The following is a 27,809-nucleotide window of genomic DNA, read 5'->3' as shown; positions in this document are numbered from 1 at the left end:
CTCACTTCCTGTTGGGATTAGCTAATGACAGAGTACAAGAGTTGTTCAGCTCAGTGAGATCTATGTGTACTGAGTTTCATATGTTTACGTGCAAGTATGTGTGGGATATAAATCAAGTTTTCGGAAAGTGTTCCAGGGGGTGCTGTAGAGCCCCTGTGACACACCCGGGTCCCTTTTAGGGCTCGGGCCCTAAATATATGTGTAACTTCACTTTTTAAAAGAATCAAAAGGATGCTTTTAAAAAACAATGGGAAAAAAAATTACAAAAATTACTTCAATATTTTCATAAGTTGAAATTTAGGGCTTAGGTTTCGGGACAGCCACCTCCCAGTTGAAAGTACCCAATAAATTATGATTTTATATATATTAAGCTTACTAATATTTTAAATATTATTGTGGGTTTCAGTAGATAATAGAAGGATCTTTATAAATATCTAAGATTTGAATACTTAAATGCTTTTTAAATGTGTCTTTTGGTTGTGGGACAGCAGCTTGCACCGATTCTGTAGAATGGCCATATAACTGATCAGCAAAGTTGCATTAAATTGATCAAAAGTGACAGTAAAAACATTTATAATGTTAGAAAACATTTGTTTAAAATCTTATGTTGTTCTTTTGAACTTACTATTCATCATAGAATCTTGAAAAAATAAAAAGAATAATGGTTTTAGAATGATTTCTGAAGATCATGTGACACTGAAGACTGGAGTAATGATGCTGAAAATTAAGCCTTGCATCATAGGAATAAATCATATTTAAAAATATATATAAATATATATTCATAAAGAAAAGTTGTAATGTTATTTCAGAATATTACTGTTTTTACCGTATCTAATAAATCCAGCCTTGGTGAGCAGAAGAGACTCCTTTAAAAAAAAATCTTACCCACCCCAAATGTTTGAACAATATAGTGCATGAAGACATAAAGTGCATGAAAATAGACATAAAATCTGATTTGGATTCAACATAAAAATGAAAAGTAATTAAAATTTGAGTCGTCAATTCACATCATTCCAAAGAAAAAAATCATTTGTCATTGAGAATATTATTGAACATTATTGAATATCCTGTTCGAAATGTCGTTACAGAAGATGTTTGTGAACGTACACAGAGTCACCTGTTATTAATGTGTTCCTCTTGTCTGTCTGTTTTATTTCAGATGGGAACATGAGCTCCAATACACCAGTTGTGGTTCTTTCTCTGTTTTGTATTTTGCTCCTTTTCTTGACAGGTGTGCTGTTATGGTTATACTGTCGTGAGAAGCGCAGATGACCTCATGTCCACCCTGGACTCAACCATGATTTACATTAATTGCTGGAAAGTAATGTGCTTTTGTTGAGCACTAACTACTACTGCTATTCCAATAGTGCCTCCAACAATACTTTTGGGCTTTTGTTCTTGAATACTATATGAATACTGCTGCTCCATTAGACTTCATGCAATCCAGACTTGGGAGAGAAACACAAGATATCATTAGAAAGTTAAAGTGTGTGATTTTTTTTTTTTTTTTGGTTGCATTTACGTTGTGTTTGTTCCACTTTACCTAATTTCTTCCCTAGCAGCTATCCTGAGATAGACAGAAAAAGTTAGTTTCAGGCTTTTTAGAGCAATCTTAAAATATATATGAATGAGAATACAATAATACGATCAGAATGTTTTACAGAAATTATATTTTGCTGAATATTTTTGAATGGCCTTTTATGGAAAAGGGTTAACATTAACAAACATCTAACAATACTTTGACCATGCTAACCAGCATAACAACACTAGCATGAATTTAAGCCAAAAATATCAATATTTTTTATTCTCTTTGGTGGCATAAAAATGAAACACTTCAGCTTTAAAAGTGACCTCAATGAAGACAAGATAAATTTAGAAACATTGACTGTATGAATGTTTATGAAATCTGTATTTGACTGAAAGAATATTTAAGGCAAAAAACTTGTATACCTGCTGATTTTAAAGGTTTATGCTTTAACTGTAACATGTATATATAGGAAACAGGAAACGAATGGGAGAGAAGGTGGGGGGGGATTGGGAAAGGTCCACAAGGCAGGATCAATCACGGGACACCCGAAGCGCAACTGCACCATATGTCGACACAACTGTAGCATTAATATTAACGAGATATAATGAGATGTATTTTTATTAACTTCAGTATAAAAAATGAGCATGTTTAATGTTTTATATATAAATATTTTTAGGACATTTATAATTATCTTTAAAAAAAATAAAATTGTGACAAAACCCAAATTAAACCAAACAAGGTATTTTTTTTAGATCATGAGTGTTTCTTTGTGTTACGTGTTTGTTTTCTACATAAGGGTCACGTCTTTTTTTTGTTTCGGAAATATCACGATTCACGATTTTTTGTCATGTTAGTTTTACTGTTTTGCAAGTTGTCTGAGCAGTACAGCCAAACTAATTTCCCTTTTTTTTTTTTTTTAAAACAAAGCCTTTCAAGGTAACAAAGTATAAAATACAAAAGAATGGCAGATATTTAGGCCAAAGTGAGCGAAGATACTAATCTTTGTCATTATTTTATCTTTGTTATTAAAAAAAGAAGAACGAATATACATATTACAAATAAACATAATACAAATAAAACAAACAGCGCTTTATTTTTCAGGTACTGTAGGTGTGTTTAGCAGTAGCATTCAATAAATTGAATTAACAAATACAAAAACTGAAACACTATATCCACCTTATTTTTCCCATGAGAGCGGGGGGGTTTTGTGTATGGCTTCCAGTCTCATCCACTTCCAGCTATTGTTAGCTGTACAAAAAACTTGTTTTGCTGCTGCTTGATATTGCAAACTGGTGTGTCTTACCATATTATTTTAATATATCATCTTAATTATGAGCACACTGGTTTGTAGTGCAAACTGTTTTACCATTTACTGCACTTCAGTATTCTTCTTGTAATTTCCCTGTGGTGGATTATGAACCGGACGTCTAACACATTACCAGAAAACAGCTTACTTCCACATTGAAAAATATGGTGGATACATCAATTGGACATTGATTATGTATTAAAGTTCTTCAGTCAAGATCAGTGAGTGATTTTTCTCTTTGTGTTTTATTAACATTAAAGGAATAGTTCACCCAGTTCACTGTCTGTCAATTCTGTCATAGTGTTTTATTTTTATACCATCATTTACACACTCTCAGGGTGTTTTATACCTGAATGAGTTTATTTTTTTCTGTTGAACATTATCTATTTGATAATTTCTATTAATTTCAATGGGGACCATGGTACTGTTTGGTTACCGACATTCTTCAAAATATCTTATTTAGCACAAGAAATAAATTAAGACAGGTTTGGGACATGTAAGTGAGTAAATAATTACAGAATTGTAATTTTTGGGTTAACTATCCCTTTGATGACAAGCGGCGGCATGTTTAGTACTGATAGAATAGCACGATACTATGATATTTCTCCAAAAGCAGATCGTGGAGACATTTTTATAGTCCACGATCAAAAATCGTCATATCGCACACCCCTATTTCTCATTACAAAATTAAAATGATTAATATTATTATTAATGAAAATTACTAATATCATTATTAATAATGAAAATCAGACCAAAAAAAAAAAAACAGTATTTCAGCCAGGCAATCCACAAAACATTTCATAGTTTACAGAAATGACACCTGTCACATTCCAACTAAATGGTACAATCTTTTAAAATGATGTAAACTAACACGAGGTATTAAATTATATGTAATGTATTTTTTGTTCTTTAAATATCGATGATAACAAAGATCTCTGGTTTCTCTGTGTCATGCACTTGCATAGCAGAATAGGTGATTGCCTTCACTTCTGTTCCCTGTAAAAAAGAAAAATAAAAGCATTAAAATCTTTGTAGTCTGGTGCCTGTTAAAAGGAAGAAGGTCATGATTTATTTTCTTGTAAAGCAAAATTAAGACACTTTTAAACAAGTCCACTTCCAGAACAAAAATTAGATAATGTATTCGCCCCTTGTCATCCAAGATGTTCATGTCTTTCTTTCTTCAGTCGTAAAGAAATTATGTTTTTTTGAGGAAAACATTTCAGGATTTTTCTCTATATAATGGACTGATGTGGTGCCCCGAGTTTGAACTTCCAAAATGCAGTTTAAATGCAGCTTCAAACGATCCCAGCCAAGGAAGAAGGGTCTTATTTAGCAAAACAATCGGTTATTTTCATTTTAAAAAATACAATTGAAATACTTTTTAATCTCAAATGCTCGTCTCGTCTTGCTCTGCCTGGACTCTGTGTATTCTGACTCAAGACAGTTAGTGTATGTCTAAAAACTCCAATCGTATTTTCTCCCTCAACTTCAACAATCATTTCAAAATCATCCTACATCGCTGCAGAAGTACTGACCCAGTCTGTGCAAAGTGAACACACAAAGAAGAACAAACAGCCTTAACAAAAAGGTAAAACAGCGATGTAGGATGATTTTGAAGGTGTGGGAGAACATGAGATAGGAGTTTTTCGACATACCCTAACTGTCATGAACCGGAACAAAAACAGAGATCAGGAAAAGCAAAACAATATGAGCGTTTGACATTAAAAAGTATATAAATTGTATTTTTTAACGAAAATAACCGATTGTTTCGCTAGATAAGACCCATTTGTGATCGTTTGAAGCCGCATTTAAACTGCATTTTGGAAGTACAAACTCCGGGCACCATAGCAGTCCATTATATGGAGAAAAATGCTGAAATGTTTTCCTCAAAAAACATAATTTCTTTACGACTGAGGAAAGAAAGACATGAACATCTTGGATGACAAGGGGGTGAGTACATTATCTGTAATTTTTGTTCTAGAAGAGGACTTCTTCAAGACATTTTTAACTTCAGACCACTGATTGTGGTTACAATCTGAGTCTGCTGTCCATAATACTGCTTTCTCCAGTGAAAAGTCATCTTGGCTGAATCAGGAGAAAAATGCACAGATAATAACGCAAAGCAGTTCTCAACATATATGTGACCTTGGATCACAAAACCAGTCATAAGGGTCAATTTTTCAAAATTGAGATTTATACATCAGCTGGAAGCTGAATAAATAAGCTTTCCAATTATGTATGATTTGTTAGGATAGGACAGTTTTTTTCTCGAGATACGACTACTTGAAAATCTGGAATCTGAGGGTGCAAAAAAAACAAAATATTTAGAAAATTGCCTTTAAAGTTGTCCAAAAATGTTCTTAACAATGTATATCACTAATCAAAAATTAAGTTTTCATATATTTATAGTAGAAATTTTACAAAATATCTTCATGGAACATGATCTTTACTTAATTTCTTAGTGATTTTTGCCATAAAAGAAAAATCAATAATTTTGACCCATACAATGTATTTTTGGCTATTGCTACAAATATACCCCAGCGATTTAAGACTGGTTTTGTGGTCCAGGGTCACACATGTGGTTGGATTTTGTTTTGTTTTTTACTGAAGGAAGCATTATTATTGATTATATTGACATATGGTATTTGGTATTTTGGCTAAAAGTGACAATTTAAAATTAAAAAATGATGGATTTGTTTCTTGTTTTTCACTTCGCAAGATGTTAATTGATAGACTGGAGTGGTATGGATTAATTGTGATGTTTTTAATCAGTCGTTTGGACTCTCACTCTGACGGCACCCATTCATTGCAGAGGATCCAGTGATTTTCACTGTTGGGTTTAAGCAGCCCATAGCCCATGCTAGACATAACAGCGTTCCAGTGATGTGACATGACTACATGTTTGCTTAAACGCTGGTTGTTTTAAAAAACTTTAGCACTGGATGACTTGTTCCGGATAAACAGTTCTCCTCTGATAAATAAATGTGGAATAGAATTAGAAAGATTCATATGAGAGTCATATGAGAAAACTAGCAGACTGGAATAGTTTAACATTCCATTTTTAGTATTTATATACATTCGGAGAGATAAATCAGACCAGCATGAGAAACCCGTCCTTGGCTATCTACAGCAATAAAATGTTGTGAATATTAGACTGCACATTATTTGTCATTTTAGGTTTACTTTAAAAGCTGTGCCGCATGGGAAAGGAATTACGGAGGGATGTAGTACTCAGACGAATATTACAGGGTTTTAAAAGACTATAACTCACAGTATAACCATAGGGTGAAGGAAATATAACAGTATTTATGGTGCATATAACACACACAAGCCAGTATGAACATTATAACCGCTTTAATGAGGAAAGGCAGAAATCTTTCAGACTTTAAGGAATTAAATTTGACATTCATTGCATTATAAATTTATCTTATTATTAGCTAATGTAGATGCACTACAAACAGACTCCATTCTGTGTGTTACGATTTCTCCCATTCATTTTTATACGATCAAACCATGTCTTTTTATTATATCGATAATTTCTGTACAGATTCAGTGCTATAGAAATAAAAACCAAACGACTGATGAAAGTATTCAGAAAAACAGTGTAGTTGTCAGATTAATTCTAGATTAGGTGGTGTTCATCTATGTTTTTTATATTCAGTGTAAATACTTGAAAACAATCTTTTTTTAGCACACTTTCTCATATTCTATCAGTAGAAGCTGCTATGATCGGGAAATCCTCATAACTTTGCTACTTTTTTTTGTGAAAGTGTAAAAATACATTGCTGTTCAAAGGTATGGGATCAATAAGATTTAAAACATTTTTTAATAAGTCTTTTATGCTCATCAAAGTACCATTTATTTGATCTAAAATACAGGAAAACAATATGAAATATTATTGCAATTTAAAATAACAGTTTTCTATTTAAATATACCTTAAAATATAATTCATTTCTGTGATGCACAGCTGAATTTTTTTCAGCTATTACTTCAGTGTCACACGATCCTTCAGAATTTATTATCAGTTCTGAAACTGTTGTGCTGCTTAATATTTTTTGGAACCTGTTATTTAAGGATTCTTTGATGAATAATAAAAAAAAAACAGCATTTATTCAAAATAGAAATCTTTTCTGACAATATAAGTCTGTTTTATCACTTTTCATCAATTTAACGCATCCTTGCTGAATGAAAGTATTCATTTCTTTCAAAGAAAGAAAAAAGAAAAACAATTGCTGACCCCAAACTTTGAACAATAGTGTACATTGTTACAATAAAATACTATTTTAAATAAATGTTGTTCTTTTAAACATTTTATTCATCAAAGAATCCTGACAAAGTAGTATCCAAGGTTTAAAATATTAAGCAGCACAAATGTTTTCAACATTGATGATAAATCTGCATATTATAATGATTTCTGAAGAATCACTGGACACTGAAGATTAGAGTAATGAGGCTGAAAATTCAGCAGTGCATCACAGGAATAAATTCTATTTCAAAGTATATTAAAATAGAAATTGCAATAATTTTTCACAATATTACAGTTTTTTCTGTATTTCTAATCAAATAAATGCAGCCTTGATAAGCAGAAAAGTCTTTAAAAACATTTAAAAAAAAATTGTACTAATGCCAAACTTTTGAACGGCAGTGTATACTAAAATATAAATCGGACAAAAGGGGTCGTGATGTTTTTATCAGCTGCTTGGACTCTGATTCTGACGCCACCCATTCACTGCAGAGGATCTATTGGTGAGTGATGTAATGCTAAATTTCTCCAAATCTGTTGTCATGAAGAAACAAACTCATCTGCAATATGAATGGCCTGAGAGTATTTTTCAGCAATTTTTAAATTTTTGGGTGATCTGTTTGTTTAAGCAGCCCAGACCGGACCAGACCAGAGTTTGTCTTACTATAGGGAGATGAGAGGGTCTGTATTACTTACAACTGGAGAAAGCGTAACGGCTAACTTGGATCACGTGTCCCTTAATAACCAATCACACTACAGCCTTGATGTCAGTATATTTGAATCAAAGTTGTAGACACTCAGCGGCCATTTACAGATTCCACAGGAATGAATGAGAAGTGCTGTAAGCTGAATTCCACCGGTCACAAAAAGTCTTCTCTTATAAAACAGCATTTTTTTCGTGGTAAAATCTAAAAATTGTTTAATCCAAAAGTATTGTTTAATGTGAAACATGTTAAAAATAAGCCATTTCCTCTAAAAAGCTGTTTATTTTCGACATACTGCCAGACCAGAAGCATTAGCATTAGCGGTTACGCTTTTTTGCCTTCTAGTGGCTTTGACCAGACATTCCAATGAGTCTGGGGCAAGACTATGTATTTGCTTAAACAGTGATAATCCGGAAAAAAGCTGTTTTTAACCACTCATTTGTATGTTTTTTATCACACCAACGGATCAGTGGCTCAAACTGCAGGTTTACATTAAATCTTTATCTACAGTAATTGTGGTTTATTTTTATGGTTCCCTCTTGGCCATCTTGGACTTGTTTCACACCTTGTAGACAGTCCTACATGAGGAATTCCCTAGTCATAACTGCCCTGTGATTTGATCTAGAAAGTTTATATTTGTTATTCCAACTTCAGTAGGTTTTGCGGTCGGAATGAATAACAAGCAACGCTTAAAAACCCCCCTGTGGATTTCCATAATAGTTTACACTAGGGCTGGCAAAGACATGTGCTACCATTCAAATAAAAGTGATTCAGCAGAAAGTGAAGGCGTAAAGCAAATAAGCCACAGATGTGTTTGATGTGTTCATACAGAGAACATGTCCCTGGTGGTCACAGCCACAGACAGATGGGAACGTACCTGCGGATGCTTATTTACACTGAACTCCTCACCCCACCTACAAAAAAAATATATATATATAATGAAAAATGTGCAAGTCACACAACAATCATCAGAAAACTATCCAGAATTTGCTTCTGTTAAATTTAAAATGCAGATTTATTTAAAGGGATAGCTCACCCACTAATGCAAATACTGTCATCATTTATTCACCATCAAGTTTTTCCAAACCTGATGAAATGATTTTTTCTCCTCCGCTAAACACAGAAGATATTTTGAAGGATGTGGGTAACCAGAAAGTTGGTCCCTGCTGACTTACATAGTTCTTTTTACCAAAGGTTTTTAATATACTGTTAGCACAGATGTCACCATTTGGTGGTTCAAATATTCACGTGTGGTCTCCCTTAAAGTTTTTTTATTTATTGGTGCATTTCCATAGTCTGGTAAATGATACACTGTTGAAATGTTGAAATAACTATGTTTCTTCTTAGTTTTTTCTTATCAATTTTGTACATTATGTTTGTATGTTACATCTAATGTTGTTAAATAAATGTTTATTGCAATATTTCAGTTTCATGTGTGTTACCATGATGTTGTTTAGTGTTTTAAAATTTTAAAAATGTTATTATTTAAAAGTTGCTTGTGATGGGCTTTGGCTCGTCATGTGACTTTCTCATCACCACCTGCTTTTGGTGGTTATCACTGTATTACAAAGGTACAAAACAGATTTCAGTACTTCAATAGGTTGGTATATTAACATTATATCAGTTAATGAAATTACGGTATTTAAATGTAAAATCTAAGTAAAAACCGTAAACCCAAAATCATTGCTACCGTATTTTTTTTTTACAATAAAATGACGGTAAAAAAAGTGAATTTTACGGATTTTTACAGTGTATTTTTCAGGCTTGTCACATCCATAACAGTACATATTCCTCATCAAAATTAAAATTAAAATTAATTTTAAAACTCTATTTGTTGGGTATTATTGTGTCTGGTTTGTGCATTTTATTTCTCAGAAATCCTACAAAGTATGTAGTCTCTCAAAAAAGGTGCCTTTTTTGTCACATCCACAACGCATGATTATTTCCATTTTTTAACATAGAAAACTTGTTATTGATATTTTATGTTATTTATGATATTTATGTTACTGATATTTTACTGATGTTTAGACTCTATCAACCAGGGCTTATTAAAATATAAACAAATGGTTCGGTATATTGGTAACACATACATGCTCTAAGCATTTATATGTCACATCCATAATGCTGGAATTGCCCTAGTAACTATTTAAAAAACGTAGAAAAACCATTTTGGTTCCCCAAAGAACCTTTCAGTGAAGGTAATTATACCTTTAATTATACCTTTTTTACAGTAAAAAAAGAAAGAAGGTTTAGTCCAGTGGAAAGGTTCTTCCTTGAACCAAAGATGCCAGTAAAGAACCTTATTTTTTAAAAGAGTGTGGAAAAATACTGTGAAAGTCAACAGAGACCAGAAACTCTTTGCTTATCCAAATTCTTCAAAATATCTTCTTCTGTTTTCAGCAGAAGAAAAAAACTCATACAGGTTTGGAATGACTTGAGGCTAGGTAAATGATAACATTTTTCTTTTTCGGGCCAGCTATTCCTTTATCATTTATTTTAGGAAGACATACAGCGCCCTCCACAATTATTGACACCCCTGGTTAAGATGTGTTAAAAGCTGTAAAATAAATTAAAATGTTATTGCGGAAGCATAATCTCAAACAGAAAATGTTAGAAAAATCTAACCTTTAACTCAAGTAAATTAAAAAAAAAAAATCCATTTAATCCATTATCCATTAAATCCATGACTAAAAGATAATTGTTTTTACATATATATATATATAAAAAATCACCTGTTCCACAATTATTGGCACCCCTAACAATTCCTATAAAAAAGCATTTTTATAATTTTTCCTGTTTTTATAAAGTTGTTTATCTAAGAACTGTTTCCCTGTGGTATAAACATGACGTGACACAGAGGCGTAATTCTCCTATCTGCTCGTCAACATGGGAAAGACAAGAAAACGCCCCATTGAAGTAAAGCAGATGTGTGTCGACCTTCATAAGTCAGGCAATGGCTACAAGAGAATAGCCACTTGCCTAAACTTGCCCATAGCTACAGTCAGAGGAATCATTAAGAAGTTTAAAACAACTGGAACAGTGACAAACAAGGCTTGACGAGGACCCAAGTTTATCTTGCCACCACACACAGTGAGAAGGATGGTAAGAGAAGTAAAAAAATCTCCAAAGCTTTCTGTTAGAGAACTGCATCAAAGAGTCTTGGGGTCACAAAGTCTCCATCATCAGAAGTTATCTAAACGTCAACAAGCTGTTTGAGAGGCATGCAAGGAAAAAGTCTTTTCTTACCAACAATCACAAACATAAACATCTGGACTTGATAAGTGATAATGGGACTTCAAATGGGACCGTGTAAGATAAAGCTTTATGGCAACAAACACTCTAAGTGCCCACTGTGAAGTATGGTGGAGGATTCCAAAGGCCCTGGAAATCCTGTTAAGGTGCATGGCATTATGAACTCTTTGAAATACTAGGACATTTTAAATCAAAACCTGATAGTCTCTGCCAGAAAGCTGAAGATGGGTTGTCAGTGGGTCTTTCAGCAGGATAATGACCCAAAACGTGTGGCAAAATCTACACAACAATGGTTCAGCAGACACAAAATCAAGCTCCTCACATGGCCATCTCAGTCCCCAGACTTCAACCCAGTTGAAAACCTATGGGGTGAGCTGAAGAGGAGAGTGCATAAGAGAGGACTCAGGGCTCTGGATGATCTAGAAAGATTGTGCAAGGAGGAATAGTCAAAGATCCCTCTCTTTGTATTCTCCAATCTCCAATGGCAAAAGGGGGTTGTACGAAGTATTAACATCAGGGGTGCCGATAATTGTGGCACATATATATTTCTTAAAGGGGTTATCAGATGCCCATTTTCCACAAGTTGATATGATTCTTTAGGGTCTTAATGAAAAGTCTATAATATACTTTGGTTAAAAATTCTCAATGGTAGTGTAAAACAACACCCTTTTTACCTTGTCAGAATGAGCTCTGCAAAAATCAACCCATTCTGATCGATTGTTTCTTTAAATGCGAATGAGCTCTGCTTGCCCCGCCCCTCTCTTCTCTCTGTGGAGTGACAAGCCGTGCTCTGAGAGATTGTTTACTTTAGCTGCATTTAGCGCGTTTAGCTGCGAAACTTGTTAAATAGCATGTTATTAGGAAAGGTGATTGCAGAGATTCATAAAAAAAAAAAAACCTTATACTCGCTTTTGCTGTGAGTGAAGCATTTATGTAGATCAGTCACAAGCAAACGTAATGTCGGGAGTAAATGACATCCACTATGTTTATTATTACATCCAGCAACACAATACCTCAATTGCTCAATCAGAGATATTCTTGTCTAATTTACATCCCTGCTCTGGCATCGAAACAATGGAGGTCGGACTGTTACAGCTGATTTAGCACGGGTGTGAGGTAAGACGCTCGTGTCAATCAACTATCGTGGGAGCGGCCTCTGTCGGTGTGACAGGCATCTGAGAATGGCTCGATTTGAAAAAGGGAATATTATTTTTACAGATTAATTAAAAACCACTGCATGGATTTTTATCATTACAGGGTAGATTTGTACATACACTGCAAACACACATTAATCTTCAAACAACATGCAAAAGTGAACTTTGCATCCGATGACCCCTTTAATGTGGGATTTGTTTTCAACTGAATACATGTACTTAAAAAAACTGAATACATGTACTTAAAAAAAAATTATGTTCGTAGTTCTCGGAAGGCAGACTCTGAAAATCCCAAACTCCAGACTGTTTAAACAAAAAGTGCTCCATGAAAAACCCAAACCCTTGTCGGGCCTCTGCACAAGACACGGCAGTGTGTTTAATGCTTTTCCAAGTGAATCAAATAACCAGAAACAAGTCACATTGAACGTGCTATAAAACTCTTTCCTCACTTATTACTTTTTTTAATTTCATAAACACATTATTCAGATGTTGACCCTGAATGAGAAGAGAGTCATTTAATTTTAGCCATTTCTCAGGTAGGACCTATATTTTTGCTGCATTCTCTGATGCATGAAACACAACTGGTTGCATAATATCTGAACCAATACGGTTATATATCACTCATGTATACTATATAGCAAGAATGTAACGTATGCTACCACCCAGCTGTAAGGCATGAAGATATTATAAACATAAACATCAAATCTTCTTTCACCGACAGACAGCCTGTCAAAAGCATCAGTGTATTCTGCCAAAATTATCTGAAGAGTTCAGATGCAAAACCAGCTAAAAGTCATCTCGGTCAAAAATGAGATAATGATACTGAGTGAATGCTCCTGACACATATAATAATACGCCAGTCAATCACTTTTACTTCAAACTCGCTAAATTCCAGCCTCAGCCCAGTCAGAAGTACCAGTACTTACATAGAAACCTGTACAAAGTAGCCAGACAGAAATGCTCATTTTAAAGAAATTCATCAGATGGATTTAGAGGCTTTTGCATCTGAGCTCTTAATTTGTTTTGTAAACCTCATATAAATGCCAATTTATTAATGGGTGTATCCCATGTAGTTGTTTCTTTGTTTCATAAGAAACACATGTGACCATGGACCACAAAACTAGTCATAAGTGTCAGTTTTTTAAAATTGAGCTTTATACATCAGCTGAATAAATAAGCTTTCCATCGATGTATGGTTTGTTAGGATAGAACAATGTTTGGCCAAGATACAACTATTTTATTATATGGAATCTGAGGGTGCAAAAAAATCAAAATATTGAGAAAATCACCTTTAAAGTTGTCCAAATGAAGTTCTTTGCAAAGCATATTACTTTTGATATATTTATGGTAGAAAATTTACAAAATATCTTCATGGAACATGATCTTTACTTAATTTCCTAAAGATTTTTGGCATAAAAGAAAAATCTATAATTTTGACCCATACAGTGTATTTTTGGCTATTGCTACAAATATAGCCCAGTGACTTAAGACTGGTTTTGTGGTCCAGGGTCACATATTTGAAAAAAGTGTTGGCTTGTCCAAAAAAGGCTTACAAAATTACAAAACTCATAAAATGAGCTTTACACATAGCAGCTTTGTTTTTCACTGTGAGAGACTCATCCTCTGATGACATTTCACACATCAGAATGATTTCCAGTGAAAATGATTCAGCCTACTTTCACTATAACCCCAATAACGTGATTTGAATCATTTCCAAACATTTCCCAGCCTTTCTGTCTGGCTAATCTGACCCATTCTGACTCTCAGCTGCTGAAAATACCTGCTTAAACATCCAAGTTCATTTGGTTCACTCATGCAGTTCAGGCACAAAAGGCTAGTGTTCTCTGGTTTTTCCCTGTGTGGGTGGTGCACTAAAAGACAGAGATGGGAAGTAACTGGGTAGTGCAAATGCCACGTTACTGTACTTAAGTAGATTTTTCTACTTCTTACATTTTCAAATCAATTACTCAAACTAATATGTTTAGTGTAAGCTGAGGCAGATAACAATACAACCTTTACGACAATTAAAACCAAAAACCATGGTTACTATAGTTAAGTCATGGTAACCACAAATTAATCCTGGTTTTGCCACACTAAGCATAGACCAACCATGAAATTTGTAGTAAAATTATGGTTGTAAATTAATCTGAAAAAAAAAACAAACAAACAAACTAAAAATATGGCTAATTTTGGTAAGAGAAGTAAAGAGATAATGCAATAACATGTTCAGTATTAGGATTTTTTCTGTAAAGATACTGTAATAGTGTACTAATTTTGACATTTAGGCAATTTAGAAAATATAGTTTTATTAAATCAATAGTATTTAAGTAATTTTAAGATAAAATAACACATGGTTATAATGTGATCCTTATAATGTGGAATTGACCTAAAATAAACTTATTGCATAATGTTATTGGAAACCAAATACAAATACAATGAGGTGGTTGTTTTGCAAGAAGGTGGAGACATTTCTGTTCATAGCAGTAGATGACTGATGGGAAAAGGGACAGGTACAAGAAAATTAGTGAAAAAAGTAAACACACACAGTGAGATGCAGAGAGATATCATGGAAAATAGAAAGAAAAATGGAAATGAAGGTGCAGTTCAAGAGAGAGCCTTTAATAATTTTGCACGGCCCCAGCCTAAGGTTTTAAACCTTTTTTAAATGTGATGGCCATACGAAAAATAGGGTTTTCCGTGTATGGGATGGCCTGGATGAGTGTGAGATTTCTGAAATTTTGTCCCAGTCCTGCCCTGTTCTACATGGTGGTTGTTCAGCCTTAATACATTCATTAGCTAACAAAATTTTTAATATAGGTTATTTTGTATTAACGTGTCAATATGACATGAGGTCCAGTCACCAGCGTGAAACTAAAACAGGCAGTAGTAATGTGTACTTTTTACTTAAGTACATGTCTGAGCTCATACTTCTTTACTTTAACTTGAGTAAAAAAGTGTAGTTAGTACTTCTACTTTTACCAGAGTATTTTTAAACATGAGTATCTGTACTTCTACGTAAGTGAAGGATGTGTGTACTTTTGCCATCTCTGCTAAAGAGAAAGAGGCATTCGTCAGAACTCACCCTATCGAGCGGATTCTACAGCGCATTCGGTCAATGTGCAGCACCTTCACTTCCTGCAAAACAAAAGACCAAGTTGTTGGAAAATGGAAAAGATGACTTTACAGGAAACATAATTCAAGTGTGTGTACTTTACCCTAGGAATGAAGAACATATCTGCGCTGAATTTAAAGAGCCAGTCATCTAAGAAGTGAAAAAGGAGTGACTCCATATCATCTCCTGAAAAAACAAGACAAAGTCACCATCTCAGAGGACCAGCAGTTTTCCATTCACTTCCTTCTTTCACAAAGTGCCTTTGAAATTGCTTTTAACACCCCACTGAAAACACAAGCTCTCTGTAACCTCAACACTCCTTTGTATAACACAAACTCTAATAAAACATGCTGTTTTATTATGTGATTGCTTTTTTATATATTGTGAGGGGCTTTTTAAAACTCTGGAAACCTCTGGAAATGTGTCTGGTTAAAAACCACTGGTCTGACAAAGTAGCAATTCACAAACAGGCAATTTAAAAAAAGAATTTTCCTTTTATTTAATTTTGTTTATTTTTTTCTGTTGAATAGCAAAAACAGTTCTTTCAGTTTTCTAAACGATGTGGTCTTTATAACTCTTGCAGTTGCAATATACAGTATTTTGGTCATATGAAGTTACATGATAGCTTTAAATGTCCTTTTTAATGTCTGCCACTCCCAAAACTTTAGGCTATATTTAATATCCTCCCCAGTGGAAACAACAGTTTAATTTTGATAGCAATGGTTATTTTTTATGCACTCTGCCCACTGTAGCTCAGAAAAACAGACTTTTTAGACTTTTTGTAAACATAATTCACTACTATTTAGTGCAAATAGCATTTACTTCTTTTTAATGTCCACACAGGTTGTGTCTTTTTCTTTCTCCTTTTGTGGAGGAAATCAAGTCACACTACTTTGCAGCAACACGAAGGTGCATCTACTTCATTTCTGCAATTATTTTATTTTCAGACTGTATGGTCAATGTACACCCTTTAAAATTAAGTCTGACCTCATTTAGATTGCTTACTGGCAAAACAAATTCCGCCCTGTCTGTGGTTGGTACAAAATCCCAGTAAATACACCGCACTTCACGCCTTGGTATCGCCTTGCACTGCATGATACGCCACGCGTCATCAGAAATATTTAAAGGAGTACCTCACTTCCAGAACAAGCATTTACAGATAATTTACTCACCAGTAAATTACAATTTATATACTTTTTAACCTCAAACGCCCATCTTATCTAGCTCTGCGTAAACTCTGTGTAAGTTAGGGTATGCAGAAAAACGTTCTTATTTTCTCCTCCAACTTCAAAATCGTCCTACATCACTGCAGAAGTACCAACCCAGTGTTTACAAAGTGAACATGCAAAGTAGGTCAAATGCCCTTTACAAAAAAGGCAAAACAGTCATGTAGGACGATTTTGAAATTGGAGAAGAAAATGAGATGGGAGTTTTTCGACATACCCTAACTGTCATTTAACCGGAATACACACAGTTCACACAGAGCTAGAAAAGATGAGCATTTGAGGTTAAAAAGTAAATAACCGAAAACAAAATAACCGATCGTTTCGCTAGATAAGACCCTTCATCCTCCACTCGTTTAGAGTCCTTTGAAGCTGCATTTAAACTGCATTTTGAACTTCTTTAAAGATTTCACTAAGTCATGAGCGGATCACTATTGAAATTGCGTTAAATGATATAAACAGACAGCACGGCTATGTTTGGAATACCTTTAAAATGTAATAAACTGTGATTAAAAACTACCTAATCCTGATTAAACAGGAATGGCGAGGACTTTCCTGTCAAAATAAAGTTAACATCCTTTAATCAGCACTGTTTAGTTTTCTGTGGCTCAATCCCTGAAACCATCTTCCCGTGTGCACGAAGCATGATTCAATTCCAAAATTGCTTTGAATGTTCTTGGTTGTGCCCCGTTGTGTGATTTTGGCAGCTATTTTTTCACCAAAGTCACCTCTTCATCAAGTTACAAAAAAACTAGTTAAGGTGTTTCTAATGCCACGTCTATGGGAGGGATGGTAAATTTGACATTGTTCTGTCTTCTGACTGCCGATATCAGTCTCTCTCAATTTTTTTCCTTTGATTGAAAGTCGTGAAAACACTGTTGTGTAGTTTTTCTTTTGCTATTTGAGCAAATGTGAATGCAAAAAATATATTTGTGGTACTCTCCCATTCACTGCTCTCGGATTTTACCCATGACGACTTCGCTATGAGAAATCCGGAGAAAAATGTGAGAAAGGTCTATTATGGGTTTGTCTGGAATTTTTTTCCTAGCAAGAAATGGCAACATGAATGAATCCCTGTGATTGTCTTGCACCAAGCATATAAAAGAGAGACACACTGAAGTGTGTTTAAATACGTCACTAACAACTAGCACAATTTTCGTCATCACTAAAAGAAAAGGTTGAATACTGTCTCACCTTCTGATTCTACTTCTAAAGTGTCAATGGGTTCCACAGTTTCTGTGTCTGTCATGTAGCCAAACATCCCCATTGCACACTGTTCAAAAGCCTCCTCCAGAGAATCACCCCATGAATGAATCCTACAGTGAAAAACAGAGGCACTGCTTTAAAGTTATACTGTAAATACAGATGTTCAGTCATCTAAAGGTGAGCTGTTTTTAAATCTTGCCCTCTTCTTCCAATGAACCAAACATTGTTCATGGTCCAAAATGACAGCCTGAAACCACTCAAAATGATTCTGCTGGAAATGACTCCTCTAAAATACCCCAAGAGGTCCTCCATGCAGCCTGTAGCACGATGACGAAGCTGGATCAGATCCAATACGTACTGGATGTCATAACGGAATGAATGGACTGTCTTTAGCCATTAGGTCGATCTATCTCCAGAGATTTCACTTGCATATAACACACAAAAAATAGAAATTGTAATCTTTGTGTTAATATTCCTTGTCCCCGACTGTGGGTGCATTTATTTGTTGGACATGGGATTAACTATAAAACGAGTCTATCGGTTAAAGGAACCTCGACTGACAGGATTTTTTTCCTTCTTTTTATTTTTATACTGCATAAAAAAGATGTCCGCATATTTAAATAGGCCTATAACTTTTATACTCTGTCACGGCACAGAGAGTGAGAACGAAAAATAATATTTGATCATGAACAAATTATTGACAGAACTATAAGACTATCACATTTTCATAAAGAACAAACTACATTGTAATTAGCAGATTTTTATTTCCGAAACGAATCAAACAAATAGAAAATAAACATAACTTACATCCTTAAACTCTTTCATTCAAAACTACGCCATCGTTGCTTAAACAAAGTTTGAATACACTTACTAGTTTAAAATCACAGTATAATATTATTTGTGTAAGCCTATGAAACACACCCATATCTCGTAAATACAGTTTAATTTATATGAAATACTAGCTTCAATGATCAGCTGCCCATCTATTTTTTGATTGTGGTGTAACCAACAAATTATGGGTTGATTTAAGCACTTAGTTTTTAGCCTTATAAATGTGACCCATACCTTCGTCCTCAAAGATGTTATTTTTTATTATGAAAATCCAAAACTATTATCTGTTGAATATCTGGTTAATTTTTTTATACTGAATGCAAAATTCTTCATTAATAAGCAAAAATGGCTTAAATGTCCTCTGTCTTTTCCCCTTTTTCTTGCTGAACTTGATTCTCTCATTACATCTCTTAGACTCACAAGTAACAAAAAGAGTGCCAAATTCTTGTTGCATTATGACAATTTTTCTAAAAGAAGGTAATTATTTTATTTATTTATTTTTTATTTATTTTTTTTTCTATACTTTTCTTTTCTGTATGGATAGTACCATGATTTAGCAAATCCAGAATATAACTTTTGTTTTTTTCTATATGATTGTTCCTTGTAGGAATTATCAATGTCTAATTTTCCTGTTCTTGTACATTTCTTTACAAGTTCTGCAATAAAAAAAATATATATATATACTAGCTTCAATGATAGCCCCAATACAGCGCATGCGCGTCAGACATCCAATAGGTATTGGATCTGATCCAGCTACGTCATCGCGCTACAGGTTGCAGGGAGGACAGACTTCCTTTCATTGGCAAATACTTACTGGACATCTGCAGTATGATCAAGATCTGAAACAGAAAATCAAATATTGTTTTAATGACGAAACGTTTTTTCCAAATAGACCTATAAGAAATATTCCGATGTTATTATGCATGTGTGGGCGTTGCGTTTACACAGTTTTGACCAGCAGGTGTGGTTCTTGCTGGTTGAAACAATGAATCAATTGTTTTTTTTCCCCCATTACTACTCAACACACATTTTTGCCATTGCTAATCTTAAAATGAGACGTAAATAATGAAACTATTTTGAAATAATAACAACACTATGTTGCGTGCTGACGTAAACCTCTTGGAGTGTCGTATCACGTGACCTAATTAATTTACATGAACTTTAGCCATATCAGATATCGTAGTTAATAGTGCGTTTCTGTAACGTTCTCGTCAATTACACGGTCGTTGCTTATATATGCCTTTTATGTATGACACGTATTTTACAACACATTTACATTTACTTTAAGTAGGTTTTGTTTATTTTCGTTACTGGATTTACATGACATGCGGAACAGACAGTGAATTCGATTCCACTTACACTCATATTTCTTGGTGATGGGAGGGTATTTTGATTTTATAGCTTTTTGCGCTTCCGTGAGATCAAGCTCGCGGTCATTCATTGTCCTGCCCTGGGTGATTTAATGTTCTGTAGGTGTTATTTCCGTGAAAACATGCGAGACATAAAGAGTGAAGGCAGAAACAGTGAACCATATTGTTCTATAAATTAAGAGTCCGCTTGCTTCGGTTTTTATTTTCATAATAAAAGTGCCATTCCCACTGCAGCTAATAACGTTTTGAGACTTTCAGATAAATGTGATGTGTCGTGCCTAATGTTAGTCATATGCAAGGTTGGTGACAATGATTCACTTAAGCTGTAAATGCCGCAGTGCCTCATTTGGTGTAATTATATTCAATATTCATTGCTGTTTATGGTTTTATAGCTGTAATTCGCTCATACTTGAACCACTTGCAGTATAGACCAGACAGTGGGTTAATAGGCTAGCCTACTGTGTGTAATATCAAATAACGTCAAGGTGAATAATTTTCCACTCCACTTTGAAAATCCAGTACTTGTTACTTTGGAGGTCATTTTTTGGAGTTTTGTGAAGTGATGTTAATCTATGTATTAATACTTTCCTGTTGACGTGCATTGCACAGCATTTGACAGATTTCTCAGAGATCTCACATCAGTGATCGTAAATACCAAACTTTCCATTGCCCTATTCTCGTGAACTTTCAGAGGAAAAACAATTTGATGGTGACACAGTATGGGGTCTGTTGTGTAAATCACTGCAGGAATGCGAGGAAGCAGTAAACTTCCTTTCTGTTTCTTCCTTTCCTTTCTTGGCAGCACCACAGCCAATGACAAATATATCCAGTTTATTTTTAATGTTTATTTTACATTTGTTAGTTTCAATGAATTTATTTTGACAGTCTTAAAAGCTTCCACTTGTTGTGTTTTATTGCTGAACAAACTTGTAGAGAAAGACACATTAGATACATCATAACCAAATCATTTATACTGGGAATAAGTTAAATGAATTAACTAGAGAAAAGGTTTCAGTCATTCATTTTTCTTTGTTATCTCTTGCTTTTAGTCTGAATGTATTGTATTAGTTCAGTTTTAAATTGCATGATGTTAGGTTTATGGCTTATTGCATTTTTATTTAGTGCTTTCGATTCATAATTACAAATTAATCAAAACTCTTTTACAATAAAAATAGCCTATATCTTTACCAGTGAAGGATCTGACGATCCTCAGAGCAACCACACATTTGTGTTGTGTTTTGCTTTCTCTTTATATATTCTTCATTTATTCTTTATTCATTTATTCATTTAGAATCATTAATCATTTCACAATTTTATTATTGCATTTAATCATTATAATCATTTATATATTCATTTTATTGATTCATTAATTGATTAGTAATTCATATTATATTATAGTTGTTTTTTTATATATTTTTTCCATTGTTGTTTAGACTTATGACTGTGTAGCTTGAAGGGCTGTGTGGCTTCATGAATAAGAGATACAAGGGAATGTTTATAGAAACTCAAGGTTTATGGGATGTTGTTGTGAATCAGTTTGGTATAACAGTACTTGTTGAATTTGTGTCCTCCAGACAGAAGTCTGAGCATTGAGATATACGCAACTAAGACTATTCAATAAACTCTGCTCCTTTTTAGCATCATTACTTCGTCTCCTGCTTCTGCTCTTTTCTGGCTTCCATCGGTCAACTTCCTAACTGACAGAAACCTGCTGTTAGTGGGGTTGGGGTAACTACAGCTTGCTGACTAGTTGTTCTGAAAGACTGATATTTTCTGACGGGATCTGGTCTCCGGGGCTGGATCCTAATTGTCACCAGTTAGCCAAATCTTTTCATTTTATAGATTCTTATTCTAAGTTACAGAAGGCACATTAAGTCTCTGTGTCTCTGAAAATTTTAAGACTATGAATGATTAAGTGCATAACTTTATATGTGATTTTATAATTTTATTAATGAGACATTATTTAACCTCTTTCCACATGCATTTCAATATGATTTGCATTTAGTTTTATGGAAAAATTGAAATTTGTTATCCAAAATTTCCACATTATTGACTCTTATCTGTATTATACACTCTTTAACATATAATACAGAGATATTTGTGTAGGCATGTCGCTTTGGATAAAAGTGTCTGCTTTATGCATAAATTGCAAATGCAGAATATAACTTGATAATTGTCAAATAAGGCATTTTTATTAAATAGCCTACTGCTTTGCAGTTTATGAAAACAAGATGCATTGTTCAGAGAGCTGTTAATAATAACAATCAGATCAAATGAACAGAACTAATTGTTGTGTCGCTAAATGTTGCTATTCTGCGAAGAACATCAAAAAACACAGATCCCTTTAAAGTCGCTGCCAAAGAAATGTGGAGAGCCTCCAAATGGCATGAGAGGGCAGCACTGTTTGTTTTCGGTCACGCTATCTAACCTTGTAGATAATGAAGAAGAAGCATGCACGAGAAAGTTTAAATAGACTCGGAGATGTTTCGTTCATTGGAACAGTGAATGTTGCTTCTTTGCAAGTAAGTCCCTATTATTATGTTTTTACCAGTTGATAACCAGTTGTTTTTTTTAACGCGTTTAAGCTTCGTAACTATAAAGAGGTGAAAGTGAGCTGTCAAACTACTGATATATAGTAATGGAATCAGTAACGAAGCTTTTCATAAGTCTGAATCATTTGATTCTACAAAATGATTCACTGTTTCGAAGCGCTTCTAGACGGCACAGGTTGGCGGCATCTGCTGATCAAAACGGTGCAAATGCAACGCCCTAAATATGTATAATGACACCTTTTTCAAACTTATTGCGAATGTTTTAAGAAAAATGATATCTGTTAAACGCAATCTAAAAATACGTAAATATCATTATATATAAAGGTTTTGTAAAAGTGCGTGTTTTGTGTTCTTATGCAGAGCTTGGCAAACTAGGTGAATTAAACATAATTCTAATTTTTTATAATGCATGAAATTAAAGTATTCAATAAAGAACCTACAATGCCAGTCAAGGTTTTGGACAGTAAGATTTTTAATGTTTTTAAAAAAGTCTCTTTTGCTCACCAAACCTGCATGTATTTATTAAAAAAAAAAAAAAAAAAAAAAAAAAAAAAAAAGTAAAATTTTGAAATTTTTTACTATTTAAAAAAACTGTTTTCTATTTTAATATATTTTAAAATGTAATTTATTCCTGTGATCAAAGCTGAATTTTTTTGCATCATTACTCTGGTCACATGATCCTTCAGAAATCGTTCTAACATGCTGATTCGCTGCTCAAAAACATTTATTATTATTATGTTAAAAACAGCTAGATTTTGTTCAGGTTTCTTTGATTAATAAAAAGTTCAGAAGAACAGCATTTATTTTAAATAGATTTTTTTTTATAACATTATAAATGTCTTTATCATCACTTTTCAACAATTTAAAGCATCCTTGCTAATTAAAAGTATTACATAAATAAATAATTATACTGACTCCAAGCTATTAAATGGTTTAATGTTACAAAAGCTTTTTTATTTCAGATGAATGCTGATCTTTAGATCTATTCATCAAAGAATCCTGAAACAACTTACTCAGCTGTTTTAAATATTGTTAATAATAATAATTAATGTTTCTTGAACAGAAAATGAGCATATTAGAATGATTTCTGAAGGATCAAGTGATGAATGATGCTTAAAATGCAGCTTTGATCACAGGAATAAATCAAATTTTATTATGAAATATATTAAAAATAGAAAGCAGTTATTTCAAATAGTAAAAATATTACACAATATTACTGCTTTTGCTGTATTTTGGATCAAATAAATGCAGGCTTGGTGACTTTAAAAAACATAAAAAATCTAAAGGTAATATTATGAAAAATTCTAACTAAAAAAGTTTTCTATTTGAATATAAAATTGTAATTAATTTCTGTGATGCAAAGCTTAATTTTCAGCATCATTACTCCAGTCTTTAGTGTCACATAATGCTTAAGAAATCATTCTAATATGATCAAATATGATCAAAGATCAAATGTGACAAATATATCAAAAAGTACTAAATTTCATGTTGTGTTATAAATGCAAGAGCTTTTTTTTAGTGAGTGACTGGAAAAAAATGAATGTCTTATAAATCTTTACTTCAAAGTGGTCAGGAAAGAAAACATATACACACAATATTTATATTCTTGCAACCTAAAGCAAGTTCTGTCACTGGTCCATTGACTTCCATCTGTGTACTCTTTCCTGTTGTTGACTTGTTATTGCACTTATGTGTAATACATTTTTCAATTCCTCTTAGTCTTATTTAACACTTTAGCACTTATTTAACACTTGTGCAACAGCCCAAGTGTGGTGTAAGTGTCCAAATAAATTATAGGGTTATTGTATTATTCATTTATGGGAGATTTGGGTTTTAAACATAATACCGTTGAGGAATAAATCAGAATATTTACATCTCTATTCAGTCTGTTTCCCTAGATGATGAACTGCCATCCTGACTGTATCGACATGAAGCCTGTGATCAAAACATCTTTTCTTGGAGATCCAAGGTCTGGGTCGAATAAAGAGGGTGTTGAAACTTTAGTGCTGAGCAAAATGGAGGAATCAGGTGTGATCTTTTGCCAACGGCTGAAATATAGAGTAAAAAATATTCAGGTGCCAGATGAAAGACCTTTGGATGTTAAAACAGAAGCAGAACTTTCCATTTCCAAGCCTTCGAACTTCAGTAAGACACCTGTTAAAAAACACAGCACTCAGACTCCTGTTAAAGAATACATCTGTAAGCTGTGTGGCATGGAGTATCGCCAGAACATAAGCTTGGTGCGTCACATGCGAATACACACAGGTGAGGCACCGCACGTCTGTGAACTCTGTGGGAGGGCTTTCCGTCGTAAAGACTGGCTTCAGTTGCACAGAAGCATCCACACGGGTAACAAGCGAAAGCTTGTGAAGAGCTTCAGTTGCCATGAGTGTGGGAAGAAGTTTACTGGCTCCACCGCACTCCAGAGTCACCTGTATAAGCACAGAGGCGAGAGGCCGTTTGCCTGCGTGCACTGCGGCAAGACTTTCTACAGTCAGACCAACCTTAAACGGCATCAGGTGGATTCTCATTCTGACGGCAAACCGTTCAGCTGTCCTGTGTGTGGAAGCGGATTCTCGCGTCTTTTTTCGCTGGAGAAACACATGCGGATTCACACAGGAGAGATGCCTTTCTCCTGTCTGGACTGTGGAAAGACTTTTCGTCATAAATACTCCATGGATGTGCATCGTAAACAGCACTCAGCTAGTTGATGTAATGCACATTCTTGCATGTCACATGAATGTTTGTTCTTATTTGGTTGAGTCAGGTCCCTTTTATTGATGATTTTTCTTTTGAATTTTATCACACCTGTTTAGTGCCAATAAAGTGCCTTTTTATCACCTTTTCATCACTGTTTCTCTCAGTTGTTTACATTTTAGCAGCTAACACTTTTTGGTTCCAACTTCTAAGAATGTTCTGGAAAGGTTAGATTTCTAAAAGTTTTATTTACATAAAGAAAAGATCCCTGTGGGTTCGGAGTCTGTTCCCCTAACGTTCCTTGAATGTTCTTATTTGGTTCCCAAAATAATAACTAAATTGAAACATTAGAGAAGTGTTACATACACCTTGCAGAATCTGCAAAATGTTAATTATTTTACCAAAATAAGAGGTAAGATAATTTTTTATGTAGTACTGACCTGAATAAGATATTTCACATAAAAGTGTTTACATATAGTCCACAAGAGAAAATAGTAGTTGAATTTATAAAAATGACCCCATTGAAAACTTTACATACGCTTGATTTTTAGTACTGTTGTTACCTGAATGATCCACGCGTTTAGTAATAGTTGTTCATGAGTCCCTTGTTTGTCTTGAACAGTTAAACTACTGGCTTTTATTCAGAAAAATCCTTCAGGTTCCACAAATTTCAGCATTTTTGTGTATTTAAGCCCTTTTCAACTATGACTATGATTTTGAGATACATCTTTTCTCACTCATACGCAACTATTACAGAAGGTTCAAACGCTCACTGATGCGTCTGAAGGAAAACAATGCATTAAGAGCCGGGGGGTGAAAACATTTTGAATTTGAAGATCAGGGGAAATTTAACATATTTTGTTTTCTCTGAAACAGTTAAGTGTCTACTGTAGGCTCAGAAGGGCTGTACTAAATAAACAAAACTTGCAGAATCTGCAAAATATTAATTATTTTACCAAAACTAAATGCATGTTATTTTTTATTTAGTACTGAACTGAATGAGATATTTCAGATAAAAGATGTTTACATTTAGTTCCCAAGAGAAAATAATAGTTGAATTTATAAAAATGACCCCGTTCAAAGGTTTACATACACTTGATTCTTAATAATACCTGAATGATCCACAGATGTGTTTCTTTTGTTTAGTGATAGTTGTTTATGAGTCCCTTGTTTGTCCTGAACAGTTAAACAAAAAAATCCTTCAAGTCCCACAAATTCTTTGGTTTTTCAGCATTTGTGTTTATTTAAACCCTTTCCAACAATAACTGTATGATTTTGAGATCTATTTTTTCACACTGAGGACAACTGAGGGACTCATATGCAATATAAGTACTATTTTGCAGATTCTGCAAGTTGTATGTAAACTTTTGACCTCAGTTGTACATTAGGAAAGAAATTCAATGTCCATGGCTCATTAAGCTGGGAAAAAAAGATTGTTTTGTGTCTTTATTAAGGCTCTTCTCAGTTTAATTTTTAATTTCTTGCGTCTTTGAGTTATAACTGAATAATTCAGATTTTTTTTTCTCAAGTCAAAGTTTCTCTAGTATCTGTGTCCTGGCTGCATCGATATGAAGCCTAATACTGAACAGAACCATTCATCAGAGACTCCAGTTAAAAAATTAAGTTGTAAGTTGTGCGGCAAGGAGTTTGGACACAACACATATCTGGTGCATCACTTGCGCCGTTCATCTGCCAACTCTGCAGGAGCGGTTGTGCAAACTGGCTGAAAATGCACAGTAGTGTCTACAGGGATGAGAAACGAAAGAACTTGAAGAATATTTTTTTGCGATGATTGTGGGAAGACATTTTGTCTCCACCGCACTGCAGAGTCATTTGTATAAACACCAGGGTTGCCAACTTTTAAGTTCAGCTTGGACTGAGTTTGGGGGAATTTCGGTTCTATGTCTGTTTGTATGTATATATTGTATATATAAGGGGATAAAAATGCAGCTTTTTTTGCAAAATTTTAAACTTGGTTTAAATTCAGTATTTGCTTGCATTCACTGCGTAATTATACAAGTATCATTAAAAAAGGATCTAAGTTATTAACTTTTTAAATTTCACATTTAAAATTATAGTATTTAATAATTTCTAAATATTTATTCAAATGAAAAACTTAAAAATAAGTAAGCTAGTATGACCTGCAATAATCTAGAATCTAGATGTATATTTAGTAAAGAGCCATACAGGTACCTAGTGGGTAAACCATGGCATTACAAATGAAAATGATTTTTTTTCCGACCACAAAATGACTCTAATTTGCCTCTTTGCATTGGAATGTAAAACCCTTTTCTCTATTTAACCTTAAATACTACGCTAATTTGAATATAAGTAATATAAATAAACATATAAATATATATTTTGAGTCATTAATGGACCATAATTATTGGGCAAATAATATTTAGTACTAAATGATCTCCTTGAAATATTAAATGAATATTACTGAGCTAAAATATAGAACATTTATTTAACTGAAAAACAGTTTAACTGTATGGTCACATTAGCAATACCTGAGGGTTAAATACAAGAAAACCTTATTAACCCTTATGAAAATGAAAAATGGTTCCTTATTAACCCTTATGAAAAGGAACCGTGGTTTTATTATAGTAAAATTGTAGTAACCATGTTTTT

At 33.8% G+C, this 27,809-nt stretch overlaps 3 protein-coding genes across 5 annotated transcripts in view; 2 read left to right on the top strand and 1 right to left on the bottom strand.

Annotated features, from left to right (window-relative positions):
- Window positions 1-3,864, top strand: part of LOC127175048 (CD276 antigen) — a 48,820-nt gene extending 44,956 nt beyond the window's left edge. Inside the window, exon 4 of the mRNA XM_051125880.1 lies at window positions 1,160-3,864. Within this exon, the coding sequence (XP_050981837.1) occupies window positions 1,160-1,272 (113 nt within the window). The 3' untranslated portion in view covers window positions 1,273-3,864. The remainder of the gene's footprint in view (window positions 1-1,159) is intronic.
- Window positions 1-25,305, top strand: part of LOC127175047 (oocyte zinc finger protein XlCOF15) — a 217,168-nt gene extending 191,863 nt beyond the window's left edge. Inside the window, exons 1-2 of one of the 3 annotated variants that reach the window (XM_051125878.1) lie at window positions 22,332-22,451; window positions 24,367-25,305. In XM_051125878.1, coding sequence (XP_050981835.1) covers window positions 24,380-25,192 — 813 coding nt within the window. In that variant the 5' untranslated portion in view covers window positions 22,332-22,451; window positions 24,367-24,379 and the 3' untranslated portion in view covers window positions 25,193-25,305. Of the gene's footprint in view, window positions 1-22,331; window positions 22,452-24,366 lie in introns of those variants that run through there. The other 2 variants (XM_051125877.1, XM_051125879.1) reach the window with 2 other exon arrangements.
- On the bottom strand, window positions 2,603-20,087 carry zbtb8os (zinc finger and BTB domain containing 8 opposite strand). Its single transcript, XM_051125892.1, has 7 exons — window positions 19,919-20,087; window positions 19,374-19,398; window positions 17,717-17,838; window positions 15,403-15,485; window positions 15,270-15,322; window positions 8,659-8,695; window positions 2,603-3,830 (listed from the first exon to the last, which is right to left on the bottom strand). The coding sequence occupies exons 1-7, from the start codon at window positions 19,998-20,000 to the stop codon at window positions 3,744-3,746; spliced, it is 489 nt and encodes a 162-aa protein (XP_050981849.1). The 5' UTR covers window positions 20,001-20,087; the 3' UTR covers window positions 2,603-3,743.
- Window positions 25,306-27,809: the final 2,504 nt, after the last annotated feature.

This window comes from Labeo rohita, chromosome 13 (genome assembly GCF_022985175.1).
Source record: "Labeo rohita strain BAU-BD-2019 chromosome 13, IGBB_LRoh.1.0, whole genome shotgun sequence".
Taxonomy (NCBI): Eukaryota; Metazoa; Chordata; class Actinopteri; order Cypriniformes; family Cyprinidae; genus Labeo; species Labeo rohita.
The sequence above is the reverse complement of the archived record's forward strand: the minus strand, read 5'-3'. Positions and strand labels throughout refer to the sequence as shown.